The sequence below is a fragment of the Martes martes genome, assembly GCF_963455335.1.
Source record: "Martes martes genome assembly, chromosome: 5".
Classification (NCBI taxonomy): domain Eukaryota; kingdom Metazoa; phylum Chordata; class Mammalia; order Carnivora; family Mustelidae; genus Martes; species Martes martes.
Genome location: NC_137892.1, coordinates 154,283,780 through 154,302,160, shown reverse-complemented (window position 1 = coordinate 154,302,160; position 18,381 = coordinate 154,283,780). Strand labels below are relative to the sequence as shown.

Genomic DNA, 18,381 nt, shown 5'->3' with positions numbered 1-18,381 from the left:
AGCCGCTTAACTGCTTAACGGACTGAGCCACCCAGGGCTTCATTTTAAATGTCTGTTTCATATTAACATTCTTGCCAGTTACCTTTGTTTAATAATAAAATATGAAGCAAATGATACAGATTGATACTTTGTTGAATAAAGTTGAAGAGTCTAAGCAGGGACAAAATGCAGCACGACATTTATTAGCATGGACTATTTTGTGCAAGCCAGGGAAAATACTGTAAATTGGGGGAAAAGGAAAACCAGAATTTATCTATAGTCAAATACTTTTAAAAGTTCAAGTCAGGAAAGTATACACCAAAGTTTTTGCTGGAAGGTATTACCGATTTTATATACTTAAAGCATTAATAAAATCAAATTGCCAAATATACCTTTTGGTATCATTTGAGTGTAAAAGTCTGTAAAGCTATGTTTTTATGTGTGCATATATATAATGTAAGTGCGTAGAAGCTGATCTGGGAAAATTTGGTACTAAACTGTTAATAGGATCAGTATGGATAGAAGCGAGGGGGACTGAGGGTTTTTACTTCAGAATTTTGACTGAGTACTTAACAGTGAAAATACATGTAGGTGTTCTCTAACTTAGATTTAATCATAGTTTGTTGTTGTTGTTTTTACAAATACAATTAAGATGACATGGAAATAGATCCTCAGAAAAATGATTAAGAGTTTGAAACAGTCTTGACATTGAGGCCCCTGCCGTCCTCACGGGGGGCTTCAGAGGCTGGCAGTAAACAGAGGAGGAACCTGGCCCCACAGCCTGAGCACTCAGAGTTGGGTTTCATAACCCATTAACAGATGATTCATCTCACTTTTTAAACCCATACAATGGGCAGAAACTTTTGTACCTTATATTCCCTCCTTGTTCATCTGGATTCATCTGTCAGAGGTGTCACAGAAAAATGTCACACTGGTAGAGTCCCCAGCGCTCTACAGAGGAGAGTCATCTGTATTACTCGGCGGGCTTCTCTCTTGGGGAGATGAGTGACTAACACTGCCACTTTTCAGCAAGTTACTTGCACTGGTAATCAGTTTATTTGGCTCATTTCATATAACCGTCACTGCCTTTCTCTCCTCCATCAGTATTGCCTTTGGTTGTTGGTCGTACTCATCTTTCTCTGATCGCAGATGTTATGATCCTTACCAGGTTGTACCAGTCCGAGGGATGTGTGCGTGTGTGAGGAGTGTGTGTCCCACGTGCATACTTACTGGGTGGCCACTGTGTTTGCTGCTGTGTGTTACCATTCTGGATGCTCTGAAGAGCTAAAAACAAAATGTCCTGTTTCTCTCATTGGGCACTTGGGGACAAAAGATTTACATGTGGGGCAGTGCAGTAAATCCACGTAAGGGTGATGGTGCCGGAAGAGACCGCATCCCAGGACCCCAGACAATCCTTCAGGTGCATGAGGAAGCCCCAGGGGGTTTCCTGTCCCATTCCTGGTGGGGGTGCTCAGCGCTCTGCCTGGCCGCTTACTCACCCCAAATCAGTCGGGCCCCAGGCATGGACTGTAGAAAGAAGAGCCTGGAAAAGACCCATTGGCTCATGTTAGTTTTCACATGTGATATTTTTATTTAAGTGGTAGCTTAATTTTTTGACTAGCCTCAAACTTCAAAGTCTTAATTTGTGTCACTACATTAGTTTACTTTCTCAGTAAAGATAATGGAGCATGACCACCGAGCTGCCACATAAATCCTCACAGGTTCATGTTAAGCGTCTAACTCTTGATCTCAGCTCAGGTCTTGATCTCAGGGTGGTAAGTTCAAGCCTCAGGTTGGGCTCCAACACTGGGTGTCGAGTCTACTTAATAATAATGTATTTTAGTCCTCTGTCTATATCAGACTTTAAAGATCTGCTCTATCATATGGATATCTAATGTCCAGTATAATGATTTCATAGTTGGCTTAACCTGTCCCCTAGTTGGGCTCAGACATCACTGCCAGTTTTTCCAAACAGTGCCTTCATGTTCATGCACCCGAGTACATACGGCTTGTGTAAGCAACGTACATCTGAAGGATAAATTGCTGGTTCAAAGGTGTGTACACTTCCGATGACGCCACCTATTGCCAGAGTGCCTGCTGCAGGAGGGGTGCTGTTTCCCTTCAGTAATACGAGGTCACCCGTGCGTGTTCCTCTTCCCCCATGCTGCCAGCGCTGGATAGCCCCAGTGCTTGCAGGAAAAGGGTGCAGGTATGGTCTCATTGTTTGAGTGAGGTTAAACGTGTTTCTGTATATTTAGTGGCCATGTTACGAACTTCACGTTTATATGCTTTGCTCGGGGCACCCGGGTGGCTTAGTCAGTTAAGTGTCTGCCTTAGGCTCAGGTCATGATCCCAGGGTCCTGGGATCGAGCTCCATGTAGGGCTCCCTGCTCAGCGGAGATTCTGCTTCTCCCTCTCCCTCTGCCCCTCCACCTGCTTGCGCTCACACTCTCTTGCACGATCACTCTCTCAAATAAATAAATGAAATCTAAAAATAAAAATAAATAAAATCTTTTTACACTTTGCTCATTTTTCTAATGGACCTTTCATCTTTTTCCTGACTAGCAGGTACATCTGTACTTTGACTAGCAAGTACATTTGGTCTGTGTCATATTTTTCCAATAATTTTAACTTGCTTTTTATTGGTGCCATACTGTTATGGTGGTTCTTCCTTATCTATGACATTTACAGTGTTTATGTAATCGGGGTTTTTTGGCCTTTCTGGCTCCATGCTTCTTTGCATCATGTCCTTGCTTCTCCTAATGGTTTATATTTTGTTTTTGTCTTTATTTAAAAAAAAAGGAGAAGAAGAAAAAAAACTGTTTTCTTCTAGTACTTCACCATTATGATATAGATCCTATATACTAAATAACTTCTACAAGAAGGTTTTAATGTTGTTGAATAAATTACCTACTACCGAAGTTTTTCCAGCCATTGTCAGATTGCCCCTGAAGGGGATGCCATACCTTGTCCCACTTGTCCAGATAACGCGAGATATTGGATGTCAGCCTTCAGTTTCTAGTGACCTCAATCATAAGATAACAGATTGGGGTAAGAGCAGAAGGAGAGGTCTGGTGGACACGCTCACTGAGAACATGGGGAGAGCAAGCTGTGTGGCTCTTAATCTAATACTCTGTCTTGCACTGACATTTGCATAAAGTCTTTAAATAACATTGGATGGGATTTTGCAAGTGTTTCCACTGCTTGTAAGTACCAACATACATCTTTGTTTTTGCTCTCTTAGATATCTTGAATGAACTCTTCCAACGGGAGAACAGGGTATTGCATTATTGGACCATGAGAAAGAGACGGCTAGACCAGTGCCAGCAGTACGTGGTCTTTGAACGAAGTGCCAAGCAGGTCGGTTATTACACCGGGCTCCCCCGTGCTCTCCGGCCTCCACTGGGTGGCTCTTGACACGTCAGCCATTTTGAAAACCACTTTCAAATGATCAAAACAGTCATGCCTTTTAAATAAATTTGTCATGAAAAAAAAACCCCTACCCTGTAAAAATGTGATTTGGGCCCTCAGGAAGTGTGTCACACAGCCGGCCTCTGCTGCCATTAGCTTGGACATAAGACCACCAGGTACAAGTCCTAATTATGACAATGATTCAAAAATTGTTGTGGAATCTAGGTTTTGTACTTGTAGAAATACTACAGTGGGTGGCGGTTTTTTGTTATTGTTGTTGTTTTTTGCTGTAATTATATTTTCAAGATAAAATTTTGTTCTTTAGATAACTTGAGCTAAAATTAGGTAAGAAATGTTTCAGAATTTCTAAGGATACAGTAGAGTAAAAAAACGTTCATGCAGTTCACTAATTCAGAGACCTCAAGAGGGTGTGTTTGTGGAGCATCAGGCTGGTTCACTTAGTAGAACACTGGACTCCTGACCTCAGGGTCATGAGTTCAAGACGCATGGTGGGTGTAGAGCCTACTTAAAAAAATAAGGAGAAAGATAAGGCTAGAGTTTCCGTCTTCTGAAGTCATTTTGGGATAAGTGCTTCCACCAGTATGGTTAGTCGTGGAAGATCATTTTAGGGTAAAGTGTATGTGACCCCTAACGTGAACTGCGATTCCTGGCACTTCTTGGCATTAATGGTAGCATGGGAATCCGTAAGCTGTTGGTCCAGAATGTGGAGAGTCTGGAGGGCACGGAGGGCAGAAGGCTCGCTCGCAGAACACCTGCGTGAGCCATCTCGTGTTCTGCATTTCGGGGAGCTTAAAGTCACTGGGGCCTCTTCAGTGCTGTGGGTCCCTGGTCACTGTATCAGACATGGACAGTCTTCTCATTTCACCTGTGTCTGCCACAGAGTAGGCATTCAGTTAAATCTTTTCGCTCAAGGAAGATTAAATTTTCCTCGGCACAGTTTCCCACTTAGGGAGAATATTTTCGATTTGGTCAGTGTTGGTTTCAGGTGGGCAGTGAGGTGCTCAGAACGGCTTAGTTCCCCCGAGGCTGGTAAGCTGGAGCTCCTGGACGGTAGACCTGGCACCAGCCTCAGCCCTTCCCTCATCTCGGCTGATGTTACCAGAACTAGTTAGAGTCCCAACAGAAGTGGCCAGCAGCATTTTTCAGTGTTTAAACACATTTTATTTAATGACAGTTCAACCGTATCTCAGACTTACGAGGCCTGATTTTGTTTCTAATTAGAGATTGTCTCATAATCTCTTCTCATATGTCTCTTTATTGTTTCTCTGTCGAAAGACTAGCAGTCTTTCAGCTACAGAGAACACAATTGTAAATAATTATTTTAATAGAGAAAAACAATGGAATGTGTTGTTGCTTTTTCCTAAAGTCAGCTCATTTGCCCAAAATGAAATCTGGAAGTGTAGGCCATTGCAAGCCCGTTGGGTTCTGTTCTGTACTGTGCTCACAGTCCTGCACTGAAATTGCTTATTTATAACCCCAGTTCTGGAGGCCCCCGCTGATGCTCGCACCCTGAGCTTAACTGGCAGGAATGCAGAGTGGTGATTCAGACCCCGGCTCTGGGGGCGAGTCCTGGCCCTTGGACTTCCCAGGCACCTCTGGCCTCCTCAGTGCTCTTCCCAGGCTCTCCGCTGTGGAACGCTGGCATTCTCCCAGGCTGTCTGGGGCTGGCTCTTATTTCTGTTTCCTATCTTCTGACCTCCTCTGCTGGTACCTCCCAGCCCTAACTGACCCCTGCTTCGGGTCTGCAGACTTAGAAATCCCAGCTGCCTCCTTGGTGTCTACTTTGGCCTTACTGAGACCAGAACTGGACTCATGAAACCCTGTCCCCCCTCCTCTTCTGTGGGTGTCCCCTAGGCCCCCTCATCTTATGGGGTGTGTCCCCCAAGCCCCTTCATCTTTTCTTTTTCATTTTTTTGCAGTGTTCCAAGATTCACTGTTTATGTACCACACCCAGTGCTCCTTGCAATACGTGCCCTCCACAATACCCACCACCAGGCTCACCCAACCCCCCACTCCCTCCCCTCCAAACCCCTCAGTGTGTTTCTCAGAGTCCACAGTCTCTCATGCTTTGTCTCCCCCTCCGATTTCTCCCAACTCCCTTCTCCTCTCCATCTCCCAGTGTCCTCCGTGTTATTCCTTATGCTCCACAAGTAAGTGAAACCATATGATAATTGACTTTCTCTGCTTGACTTATTTCACTCAGCATAATCTCTTCCAGTCCTGTCCATGTTGATACAAAAGTTGGGTATTCATCCTTTCTGATGGAGGCATAATACTCCATAGTATATATGGACCATATCTTTTTTATCCATTTGTCTGTTGAAGGGAATCTTGGCTCTTTCCACAGTTTGGTGACTGTGGCCGTTGCTGCAATGAACATTGGGGTACAGATGGCCCTTCTTTCCACTATATCTGTATCTTTGGGGTAAATACCCAGTAGTATAATTACAGGGTCATAGGGTAGCTCTATTTTTAATTTCTTAAGGAATCTCCACACTGTTTTCCAGAGTGACTACACCAACTTGCATTCCCGCCAACAGTGTAAGAGGGTTCCCCTTTCTCCACATCCTCTCCAACACTTGTTTTTTCCTGTCTTGTTGATTTTGCTGGCCCCCTCGTCTTATGGAGTGTGTCCTCCAGGCTCCATCGTCTTATGTGGGTGTGTCCCCCAGGCTCCATCGTCCTATATGGGTGTCCCCCAGGCCCTCTCATCTTATGGGGTGTGTCCCCCAGACTCCATTGTCCTATGTGGGTATGTCCCCCAGTCCCCATCATCTTATGGAGTGTGTCCCCAGGCTCCATCGTCCTATGTGGGTGTCCCCCAGGCCCCCTTATCTTATGGGGTGTGTCCCCCTCCTCATCTTATAAGTTGTGTCCCCCAGGATCCCCTCCTCTTACATGGTGTGTCCCCGTGCCCCCTCACCTTCCAGGGTGTATAGCACCTGGTTCCTTCCTTTCCCAGTTTCCCACCTTCACTCCTTCATGAGTCCCATAGGTGCAGACCTCCTACACGTGTCAGATCTGCCCTCCCCGTTCAGATCCAGAGCCAGCATGCTGTAGGAACCCCAGCTGTGTCCTGCCGAGTCTTGGAGCCCGTTTGCTGACTGGTTACTTCTTCCACTCGCTGCGTACTGCAATTCCTTTTCCACACGACAGCCCTGTTAGCTTTCACAGAGAAGTCGAGGCTGTGCTTGTGAGCTCCCAGGCCTTCCTGCCCTCCCAGCCTCTCTCCAGCCTCTCCTCTAGCCCCCGCAGCAGACCAGCTCAGCAGCCTGTGGCCACAGCGCACCCCCCTCTGCCCACCGAGTTTCTCCCTGTTCTTCTGAACCTGTTGCTTCCCAGCCAGCCTCTCCCGGCTTAGACACCACCTCTGCTGATCTCCCGTTCTAAGCGTGGTGTCCCTGCTCTCATTTGTCTTTGTGCGTCTTTCTTCATCTCCCACTTCCTGCCCAGTCTGCAGGGGCAGGGCCGAAGCTCCGTTCATTCCCCAGTCCCCCAGGTAGCACCTGACTCCACAGTAGGCCCCCAGAGACAGTGTGATTAAGTACGAAAAAACCAGGGACCTTTGGAGGGTGTTGACAAGCATCGCTTCCAGCCTCCAGCCGGCAGCAGTGTTAACACTGTCCTGGGGCGGGCTCCAGCCTGACAGCCGTAATTCCTTCTCACTTTGCCTTCTAAAATGCTGTAGATGCTGTGACGTATCTAATAGACACGGTGACATTTCTGCTCTAAGACGAGCACAGCACAACGGATGACCCAGAGACTACAAATGGCAAATGTAAAAGCTTCTCCATTTTTATGCTTCTTTCCCACAGTGTTGGGTTTTTAGATGCATATGTTTGAGTAAGTCTGATTTCACTTTAGTTACATGGAAATAGAAGTGATGAAACCACTTTGATCTAAGGGCACGAGATCGCATATGCGTTAGAACTGGGTCTTTGCAGTCTGAACCTCTGTGGCCCCCTTCTTCTCAGGTGCACTCCCTTCTCTCCTGCCACCACAGGGGTTAGGCCCCATCCTCTGCTGGCGTCCCCCCACCCCGTGGCATGTTTGGGCATCATGGGGTGGGACCCCCCAAAAGCAAGTGTGGTGGGTCCCACCGGTACTCAGTGAAGGCAGGAAGAGGAAGTAAGGCCTAAACATTTAGCAGCGTGAGGCTGTCAGATCACCCCCCCATCCACGCCTTCTCAGTATTCTAGAAAAAGGATCTTAGTGTTTGCTTCTTCTGTTGTGATTGTATTTCACAGCTGTAAGAATCTCTTGAACTGTTTAATCATTGTGATATAAGTGATGTGCTTTCTAGAATGTTAGGGTTTTTCTCTTACTTTTGGACTTACACTAGTTATTTCAGAAGCTCATCTGTCCTTGAGGAAGTACTTCTAGGTGTGTGCCAGCCTTGGCTTGTGACTTCACATCTGCATGCTCTGTGCACGGAATGGGGCTGCCTTTACCAGGGCTCAGCTGTGAACATCTCCATTCCTTCCCTCTCTAGGCTTTAGAATGGATCCATGACAACGGGGAGTTCTACCTTTCCACACACACCTCCACGGGCTCAAGCATACAGCACACTCAAGAGCTACTGAAAGAGCACGAGGAGTTTCAGATCACTGCCAAGGTAGGTTCAGGTTGGTAATAAACATCTCTTCAGTTGCCTAGATGCCCGGCAGGTTTTCCAGAATAACCTAGAACAGGACACTTCATGTACATAAGGTAATTCTCAAAAAAAAAAAAAAAAAGTCACTTAAACTCCTTATCCAAAATTCGGAGAAACAGTGGGACCCCAGTGGCTCATCATACATTCATGTAGGTGACACTTCCTTCTGCCTTTCATGCTTCCCCTCAGCTGTCCCTCCCTTTGGATCCTCTGATTTTGGCAAATACCTTTATGTTTTCTCTTTGGTCCTTTCCATTACTTTTTTTTCCTTTCTGTTTTCTTTTTCAAGGTCTTTTCTGAGTACTTGCTATTTTTAGGAAACACTGTTTGGTGTTACTGACTTGGCTTGGGTGTGTTTTGTGGACACACTTTGGCCTGGTGTCTGGTGGGTGACACTTCCTGCTACGGCCCTGATCACACCCCGCCCGGTCCGGTCGGGAATCGGTCTGGGGTACGGCTGGCAGAGTTCACCTCCGCGGGCTCGGAGTGCTTGTACATGGGCTTATGCGAGTGGAGACATCTTCACTTTCTTCCTGAAAGGCGAAGTAGAATTAAACACATGGCATATGTCACATACGTGAGTAAAGATGAATTTTTAAGCAAATCTGTAAGACTCCACACATTGCCACAAACATTTTCCCCGTTAGAGTATATACCCACAGAGGCTAACTCTTTTACCTGAAAACAGTTTTGAGATTTTTAGAGTTCTCTTCTCAACCTGTGGTATTTTTATTTTTGTTTTTCAAAGTTTTTGAATATACATTCTTTGTAATATTTTCAGAAGTGCCTCTGTTTTTGATGATAGATTTGAGGTGTTTGTTTTTTTTTAAACTGGCAATTCAGATTTACTGGTAGAAATAAGTGATTAAGCTAGATAGTATATTTGGTTTAAAAGTATTTCCACAAAGTAAAAAAAGGATTTTCTCGTGTTGCCCTTAAGGTGGCTTTGAAAACCGTCAGTGGGAAATTTTTAAATCCTCTAGAGTGGCAACAGCTACTTTGTATTATGTTTATTTGTACTTTGTTTTCTGTGACCGTTTGTGACCCTCCTGCTGTTCCTCACTGCCCTGTGCCCGCCCACGAGATGTGGGCTCTGGGAACCCCCGGTCTTTGCTCTGGAAGAGCACACAGTCAAGTGCAGCTGCGGCCAGACTGACCCCTGCGGGGCTCGGTGAGAGCTGGCACTGGTTGGGGGGCACCGTGAGCACTGGGGCTCGGGGGCAGGCTCAGGCAGTCAGGCAAGGACAGCCGCACCCAGAGGGGCCATGAGTACCCAGAGGAGGGCGCCCGCCCACTCATCTGAGGAGAGCTGACCTGCCTGCCCCTGCAGGTGAGCAGCGTGCCTTTTGCTTCCTAGATACAGCACCCCTTTGGCTATATAATTCTTGTTTTTCTTAATAGTTGGATAATAAATTATAGTTGTGTGCCTCATATGATCTATCTTTGTTTCTTTGAATAGCCTTTGATTATAGAGGTATTCAGAAAAAGCCTAAGATCCCACTCAGAGGGTAGATGTAAGATTGGTTACTTTTCACGAACTTACGTCTCCGTTAATGCTGCCCTCCGAAGGTCATTATGCACAAACAGCCCTGTCACTGCACCACCCCAGGGGGCGCCAGGCACACAGATGTGATGTAAACGCCACTGTCTACAGTGCACTAGCATGGCAGCTGCGTTCCACCAGTGGGGTGTATGCAAAAGGATTTTTTATTTCTGAATTTCCCTTCTCAAATTTGGGGTGTGGTTATTAAAGAATGAGCAGTAGTGGGCATCTTTTTGCCCTTGCATTTTGTAAAAAATAAGCATCTAAACCCACAGGTAATATCTGACTTGCTGTTTCCCAGATACGCAGAGCTCTTTCTTTCACTAAATATACGGAATCAGTTTTGCCAAGAGGAACTGGTAGATTTTGAAAAGAATACCTCTTATTCTTTTTCTTAGCCTTTTCATCCTTTTGGTTTCTGGCTGCCTTTGTTTTAATCAGAAAGCCCCTGCTCTGGCCCTTGGAGGTGTTGCTCGCCTTCTGCCCCCCTCTCATAGTGTCTTTAAGAAACCATTTTTCTTTTGTTTTGTAGAGACTCTTTTTTGCTTTGACTTGACCGTCTTCCAGCTCAGTTGTTACAGTGGCTACTCTTGTAACATATTTAGTGTAATAGAAATAAAGCCTTTTGGTTACTATCCGACCTATGTCTCAGCTGCATTCCTTTCCAACTCTTAATGTAATAATTTCTCAAAGCGCTTTGCAGGCTTCATCTGCATCCAGATCATGAGTGTTTACTTAAAAGCCAATTTCTGTCCTTATTCGAGCCTTAGTGACTTAAACTATTTAGGAGTGAGACCTGAAGATGAGCAAATTTAAACAAGGTCCCAGGTGATGTTTACATAAGCACACTGGAGTCAGATCCACTGCCTGAGACCTGCCGAACTCGGCCTCCTCCTTCCTTCACACTTCCATCACCCATGTCCCCAGTGCCAAATGCCTTAATCTGCCAGAAAGTGACTAAGGCCATTGAATGTGCATCCTTTCTGGATTTCTACTTACTTAAGAACGTGATGAGTAAAGATCCTTTGAGCTGGTGGACTCAGAAATTCAGTTTGCTGTTATTTTTCTACAAAGCCCTGATTATGCTGACTGATGAGGTCGTTCAAATTATAACATTTGTATTCTTTTAAAGTAAAAATCTACTTCTGTAACAGTCTCTAGAAATAATGATGGACCTGTATAATACTTCATTTTAAAAGATATAGAAAGTATTTTTCATAGTGTTAAGTAGCCTTCTGGAGAAAAACTGAGTTGGATTCATATCTCACCTTGATACCAAGGTAAGTGTCAGAAAAAAAGGCTGAAGTAGCAGCAGTGAAAACCTGACCCACTAGAAGAAATAACAGGACACAAAACCCAAGCCCATAAAAGAACGATAAAAATCACATACACAATAAAATGTGAAAATTGCGAAAGGGCAGTCCACCGTAACTGAAAGACAAAAAGCAGAGAAGATAAATACACAGTTCATGTCACAAAGGGCTGATTTCTTAGAAGTAAAGAGCTTTTCTAAATCACTAAGACAAAACTAGAAAGTGAACAAAAGATGTTAAAGAGGGCTCACAGGAAAAGAATTACAAATGGCTTTTAAATATATGAAATTGTCAAATTTACCTAAAATAAAATTACACATCAGAACTACAGTGTGTTCTGTTTTCACCCAAGAGAGTGGCAAAGATCAAGAAGCTTGCCGCTGTGTCTTGGGAGTGGTGAATGGAGGTGACCTCTGCGGGTGTCACCGTATTACCAACCAGCATCACAGACGCACTTTCTGCCCAGCCCCCCAGGCCCACATCTCAAAATGCAGACTCTGCACATGCGCAGACGCAGATGGGGGGGTGTTTTCTCCTGCTTTGGGCCCGGCATGGGAAAAGCGCAGGAGCAGCATGAAAGGCCCATCAGTGGAAGCGCATTAGCTCATAGAAACAATATGCAGCTCTCAACGTGAAACAAGGATGTTGCTTGTGTTCCAGTGGTGAAGGATAACTGAGTTGTTAAATGGAAAGTACTTGGTGTAGAGCAGGGCTTATTGTGTGCAAGCATTTAGGTACAAAATGAGAGAGAGAAAAAAATATAGGTGTAACCCCTTCTGTACTAAAACGTTTCTGGAATGATAACTCAGGAAGTTGATCACTGAGACAGGTCATGGGAAGGCAGTGCAAGAAGACTTTCCACTTTGGATCCTTTTTTACCTTTTGAATTTTGAATTCTATGCATACATTTTAAAAATACCGATTAAAAAATATATATCAAGATATAAAAGTTTTATGAATGAGCAGATTCATCATACTTAATTTTTATCACACTATTCATTCATTCGGCCATTATTCACAGAGCCCTTGACACTCACCAGAAACTACTCCTCGTGCTGGGCTCATGGACTGCCGTTTCTAGTTAAACAGGCAATAACAAGACGAATGGGTAAATACATATTCATGTGCGTGCGAAGTAATGAGAGAAAGCAGACAGCCATCAGGGAGGGAGGGAGGCCATGGTTGAGGGAGTGACTTGGCCACAGCTCTTGGAGAAACTGACTATCTGATGGTTTAAATAAAGTTGCAAGCTACCAGGCTCTGCCTCTAGGCCACCTTTTGCGGCATCTGGTGTCCTGTTCAGTAACAGCCTGTTGGTGTTGTTTGCATGTTGGCACCTGATCTGTTTTGTATGATATGTACTAGGCAAAAACCCTCCTGCCCGTTCTTGGTGTTTTTGTTTTCCCTTTCAAGTGTCTTTTTTATCTTCACTTCGGTGATCCTGGTGCTTACAATGGGACACAGTTTTCTTGCCTCATTAACGATACACATAATTCTGAGTACCCTTCACTGATGGAGCATGGGAAGATAGGTGCTCCCTGGGTGTCACACAGAACCTTCTTTGTGCTTCTCAGCACAGTAGTATCTGGGCACACAGCAGTGTAACCTTATGTAGGCAACACAGTTTGTTAATAATCCCACCATACTCCTATTAATTGTCTTTCATATTAAAATTTAATAATGGTTCTAACTTAAGTTCCTCTTGGAATGTATGCTTCCAAGTCCGAAACTTTGACTTCTTTATTTGGTTTATATTTAGTCTTGTCTTAACAAATCCAGAAAGATGTCGTGTTGATAAGTGAAAAGATTTGGTTGAGAGACGTCTGGGTGGCTCAGTCGGTTCAATGTCCAACTCTTAATTTTGGCTCAGGTCATGATCTCAGGATCCTGAGATCAAACCCCATGTTGGGCTCTGCACTGGGTAAGGAGTCTGTCTAAGGTTCTCTCTCCCTCTTCCTCTGTACCTCCCCTCCACCTTTCCCTCTCTTAAAAAAAAAAATGATCTGGTTGACAGATCTTTTCCTGTTAGCTCCCTCTACTTGAGTTCATTTCCATACCAGATGAAAGCACTATAAACTTCAGGGTAGTTTAAGTTTTGCTGACTTTTTCCAATAAACAGCTTGAATACAATCTGCAATAGTTAATTTTTTTTCCCACAGAGACATGATTGTATCTGAGTTTTGTTTTTGCTTGTTTTTTGAAAAGTATTATATTAATGCCTGTTTAGAGTAACTACCACGCCCATTAAAGTTATAGGCATATACATACTTGCACAAAGAACCTAATGTTAATTTATTTTCTCAAGAAATATTTGGTAAATGTCCATTACGCACCAGGCAGATGGCAGTGAGTGAGATATTAGTAAGCAAAACAAACAGATATCCCGGTCCTGTGGTCGTTACATTCTAACAAGAGACAGGCAGGCAGTAATGGTAGTAAGTAAACTGGGTCCTTGTTAGAAGGTGATCCGTGCCTTGGGGACGAGTAGAGCTGACAAGGTATGGGAGGGTAGCTGTGGCAGGAAGGGGAAGTTGTAATTTTAAGGGAATTGGAGGGGCCTGCTGAGAAGGGGGCCTTTAGTCAAGCAGAGACCTAAAGGAGCCACGGAGACATCTGGGGGAATAGCATCCGGGCCGGAGGGGTGCTGGGGCAATGAAATGGAGACAGGGAGCCCGCGTAGGGCCCACATGCTGGACACTATGGCCAGTTGGGCGTTTGGCTGCAGCGAGGTCACCCTGGGTGTCTGTGCAGAGCCCAAGGATTTTGACAGCTGGCTTTACAGGTAGCCTAGTGAATTCTGCCTCAGACTTACTGTATAAACTAAGATAACTTATCCAGGTTTTGAGCTCTGACCTTTATCCTTTTGGGATTTCTTTTTTTTTTTTTTTTTTTTTTTTTAATTTGAGGCCTCTGCTCTCACGTACACCTGTTGTGGGGTTTTCAAGTCAGCTTCCTGAATGTTAGGCATAGAGATTTTCTAGATAAAGTCCAGTGGAAAAAATGAGGTTCCCTGCCAGAGGAGTAACTGTACTCATTGCACGTGTCAGCGGGAATGTTGAAGGGAGCCTCGTCGTCGGAACACATGGGAAGGATGTGGTGGAAGAATCAGTTGAGTGAAGTCACTGCCATAAACGCTAAACCAATGTTTTAGGCTTATCCTTAACTTGAAGCAAAGTAAGAAAGTTATGTTTAACTTAATTGAGATATCTTCTCTAAGTACATATAGAAACAAAATAAGTTTTTTGAGAGGGAGTTCTACAACGGGGGGAGGACATTTAAAATACCTCTAGGAAGATCATTTCCTGACTAGTGATGTTTCCTCCATTTCTACTGAGAGCTGAAGGAGAAATGAACATGTGATGTGGACTTGCTCTAAGGATCCGTGCAGGGTCTGCCGGGGGAGATCCTCTGCCACGTTGGCGGCAGGAAAGCCGGCGTCTGTATCTGACCACCCCTGCCCTAAAGGCACAGGGCATGGACCTGCGGGCAGCAGGGAGCGTCTCTGTAGCCGGTGCATGTAGCAGGTCGGTGGTGGAGAGTCGCAGGGCGCAGAGAGAGCCTGAACGAGCATTCCTGTCTTCCTTCGACAGAGCGCTCCCGAGCATCGACCCGATGAAGACATTGCCGAAGGAAAGTCTAGATTTTTGCCTGGTGGTTCTCAAGGTCATAAACCTGCCATTCTTTGTGGCAGGCTGAGGAGAGGTAGCTCGGCTAGGATCAGGGGGATGAGTGGGTGGACTTGGAGCTTCAGCGGAAGTTTCTGTCCCCAGCGGTTTTTCCCTGTTGGGAGCTCAGAGCGGTAGGCAAGTTGCCACTATGTTTCTGGTCTCTGGCAGTTGAGTTCATTTGCCTCACAATACTTTCCTGTTGTTTTTTTTGCAGCAAACCAAAGAGAGAGTGAAGCTATTGATACAGCTGGCTGATGGCTTTTGTGAAAAAGGGCATGCCCATGCAGCAGAGATAAAAAAATGCGTGACTGCGGTGGATAAGAGGTACAGAGATTTCTCTCTGCGGATGGAGAAGTACAGGACCTCTTTGGAGAAAGCCCTGGGGATTTCTTCAGATTCCAACAAATCGGTAAATTGCTTCGTGCGCACAGAATAAAGGTGTTCTTGCTCATGTCCTACCCAGGTTGAATTAACTGAAGTTCCTTGGCTCTCTTCCTCCACAGAGCAAAAGTCTTCAGCTAGACATAATCCCCGCCAGTGTCCCTGGGTCGGAGGTGAAGCTTCGTGATGCCGCTCATGAGCTCAATGAAGAGAAACGGAAGTCGGCCCGCAGGAAAGAGTAAGCCGGTCTCTCCGAACCTGCTGGGATTCGCTGAGCAAGTGAAGGGACCGTCACTTGGACAGACATGCTTGTGTGTGTGCTCTGAAACCAAATGGCGCTGATCCGTTGTGCTGCTCTAGGTGTGCAGCGTTTTCACAGCGCAGACGCCACTGTCCCTTGTCACCTGCTTCAGAAACCATGTCTTGTTTTCGTCCCTGTGCCTCCATTTCCTACAGGGCTGACAAACTGTTTTAGGGTCGTTGGTCATCAGTAGGTCATGAGTAAGTAGTAGTACCAACGAGAAAAATAACTAAACACAATTCTGTTTCAGAATTGCCGACTGGTGCACTGTACTAGACACTCATGAAGACAGGATTGTCCTAAACCATGGGTTCCCGGCTGGGGGACATTCCGCCCCGTGCGGAGACATTTTTGGTCGTCACACCGTGGGGAGTGGGTGTGTGCGACAGTATTCAGTGCGTGGAGACCAGGGATGCTGCTGACCTCCTCCACGACACGGGACAGACCCCCAGCAGAGCGCTGTCTGCCCCCAGATGTCAGTGGTGCTGAGTGAGAAGCCCTGACCCGAGGGGACCTCAACAGAATGTTTTCCAAAATGGTTTTTCCTTTGACTCGGTGGCTGCATACTATTATTGTCTTGTCTGTTCTTGACTTAATTCCCCAGTACACCTTACTGACTGATGGCTTTTAAAACTGCCTTTCTATTTTATAAACCATCGAAGTAGGTAGTTAAAAAGAGCATGTGTCCTGCCTGTAAGCTGAGCTCCTTGCTGTCTTCCTCTGTTGAAGGTTCATCATGGCTGAGCTAATTCAAACTGAAAAGGCTTATGTAAGAGACCTCCGCGAGTGTATGGATGTAAGTAAGTTTTTTTGCTTGTTTATTTAGATTTGATCTAAGCGAGCTCGTTATCCCTACCTGTTGGTGATTATTAAAATAATCACACTTTTTGTTGCTTCCGAGAGTTGAAGTGTGCCTAAGCAGCCTGCTTTTCTTGTTTCCGCTCTTCTGTGAGGTTCCAGGCTGTGTTTTGCTCATCCCAGAGATGACACAGCAGTAACCCTCTCATTCCTTTCATCACATGACGGCCTGGCTGACAGTCTCTTTGTGCAGAATTTTACAGCAGCTTCAGAGAAATGTGCCTACTAATGGTGACAGGCAGCTCGTCCTCTCAGTAGTTTCAAAGAATATTTGTCATACCTCGCAGAGTAGGGTAACTCCAAAACTCAGAGCTGGGGATAGAAAGTTTTGAGGTGGAATGTGTAGGAACTATTCCCAAGTGCTTATAGCAACTGCAGGGACTTTTTTGGGGAAAAGTTTTTCATGTTGTTTTGTAAAAAGTTGTAATCTTCAGATGTGTTTTTCAGTGATTCCTGAACTCTGGGTGTGTATTACAGATGTCAGGAGTAGCTGTCTCTTGGATGTGTGCTGTCGGTTTTTGTATAATCCCTCTGCTTCCCTCCTGACCAGACGTACCTGTGGGAAATGACCAGTGGGGTGGAGGAGATCCCAGCCGGCATCGTAAACAGAGAGCTTGTTATCTTCGGGAACATGCAGGAAATCTACGAATTTCATAATAAGTGAGTGGCTTTATCTTTGGGGAGCTGGTTACTCTTGAAATCTAGATACTGTGCTGCAGCGTCACAACAAGAAATGGAAGCTTCCAACTGAATTGAGCATCCATTTCAGTGAATCTGTTGAAATATGAATGATCCCTGTCGGGCTCTCGTCAAAACACCCCGACACTGTAGAGACGCTTTTAATAGAGATTCAGCTTTTTCCGTGTGCTTCCCTGCCGTAGAAGTAAGGTCAGGGGACGTGTGAACACTGTGTTTGGGGGAAGCTATGTCACCAGCTGCTACATCCATTCCTTCTCAGAGTTAAAGGAGAGCTCTCCGGGGCTGCTGGCCGATGTGTGGTCTTGTGGTCTTTTCCAAGAAGGAAGGAGGAACTGAGCACAGAACAGATGTGTAGTCTGACCAAAATAAAATGCTCTGTCCATTGGCCACAGGAGGCACTTGGTTTTATTTTTAAGGGTTTTCTTTTGTTTTGTTTGTTGTTGTTGTTGTTGTTGTTTTAAAGAAGCACGGGTTGCTTTGGACGGAGTCTCTGTAGCCCAGGAGCCTGTGGCAGGATAACGCTGGGGCCGAAGCTGCCAGACTCTTCCTCACGCCCCACCCCCCCAACCCCCACCCCAGCAAAACACACTGAAATCTCAGTGACTTCTTCTGACTGTTTATCTGTATCCCTAAATAGCATCCTTAGCTACTGAACAGAGCACTCACCCGGAAGTAAGCTGCTGGGGTAGACTTTGTATTAGGAAGTGCTTAAGGGCTAAAGATGTTAGCTGATTGAAAGTCACAATAACCTAGCCTAGTTAAGAGCTACACGTTTTGTTAAATCTTTAAAATCTAGAATGCGCAGATGTGTCACTGCACTTGGTTGAAATGGTATGCTTGGCCTGCTTGGTCTGATTTCTGGCTTATCTCGCTGGTAAAGTGCTTTAAACCCTCTTAATAATACGATACCGTTTTGACTCTGCAGCATATTCCTGAAGGAGCTGGAGAAATACGAGCAGCTGCCAGAGGACGTGGGACACTGCTTTGTCACCTGGGTGAGGACCCTCGGCTCCTCGTTCTCACAGCTGTGGCTTTGCGGGAAGTTGGAAGGAATATGGCTCATTTCTCTTCTGTCACCATCTTCTGTGGTGTCGGCTTACAGAGAAGTGGGCTTTGCCTCTAAGAATTACCTTCTCCAGCCAGATAGTCATGTAGAATGAGCTTTTTATTGGTAGTTGCGATGATTTGAAGTGGAATATTTGAACATCTGGCGTATGGGGCCTATGAGTGGCCCTGGGGATTCATAGGGACGCATGAGTGCCCAGCCGCGCCTGGGGGTGGGAGGGGTCATCCATCCAGAGGAGAGGCAGACGATCGCCTTGTGTTGGTGCCCTGTCCTCCATGCAGGACGCCAGGGTTTGCCTCGGCCGCTGTGGGAGCAGGGAGGGTGTGCCCAGCCCTGACTTACTGGGCCGAGGGAGGCTTCTGCAGGTGTGGCAACAGGAGATGGCATTTCTTATTTTCAACAACTTTCTGTATAAAATAGGGTCTCTTTATTTAGAGCTTAAATTTCCTTCATCCCCATGGCTACTTTTCTACATAAAAATCTATCA

The 18,381-nt window shown here is 45.5% G+C and overlaps 1 protein-coding gene across 1 annotated transcript in view; it reads left to right on the top strand.

Annotated features, from left to right (window-relative positions):
- TRIO (trio Rho guanine nucleotide exchange factor) overlaps positions 1–18,381 on the top strand; it is a gene marked incomplete at its 5' end in the record, with an annotated part of 348,026 nt that overhangs the window by 226,390 nt on the left and 103,255 nt on the right. Inside the window, 7 exons of the mRNA XM_080803936.1 lie at positions 3,224–3,339; positions 7,904–8,026; positions 14,804–14,998; positions 15,093–15,208; positions 16,001–16,067; positions 16,680–16,789; positions 17,754–17,823. Coding sequence (XP_080660062.1) covers positions 3,224–3,339; positions 7,904–8,026; positions 14,804–14,998; positions 15,093–15,208; positions 16,001–16,067; positions 16,680–16,789; positions 17,754–17,823 — 797 coding nt within the window. The remainder of the gene's footprint in view (positions 1–3,223; positions 3,340–7,903; positions 8,027–14,803; positions 14,999–15,092; positions 15,209–16,000; positions 16,068–16,679; positions 16,790–17,753; positions 17,824–18,381) is intronic.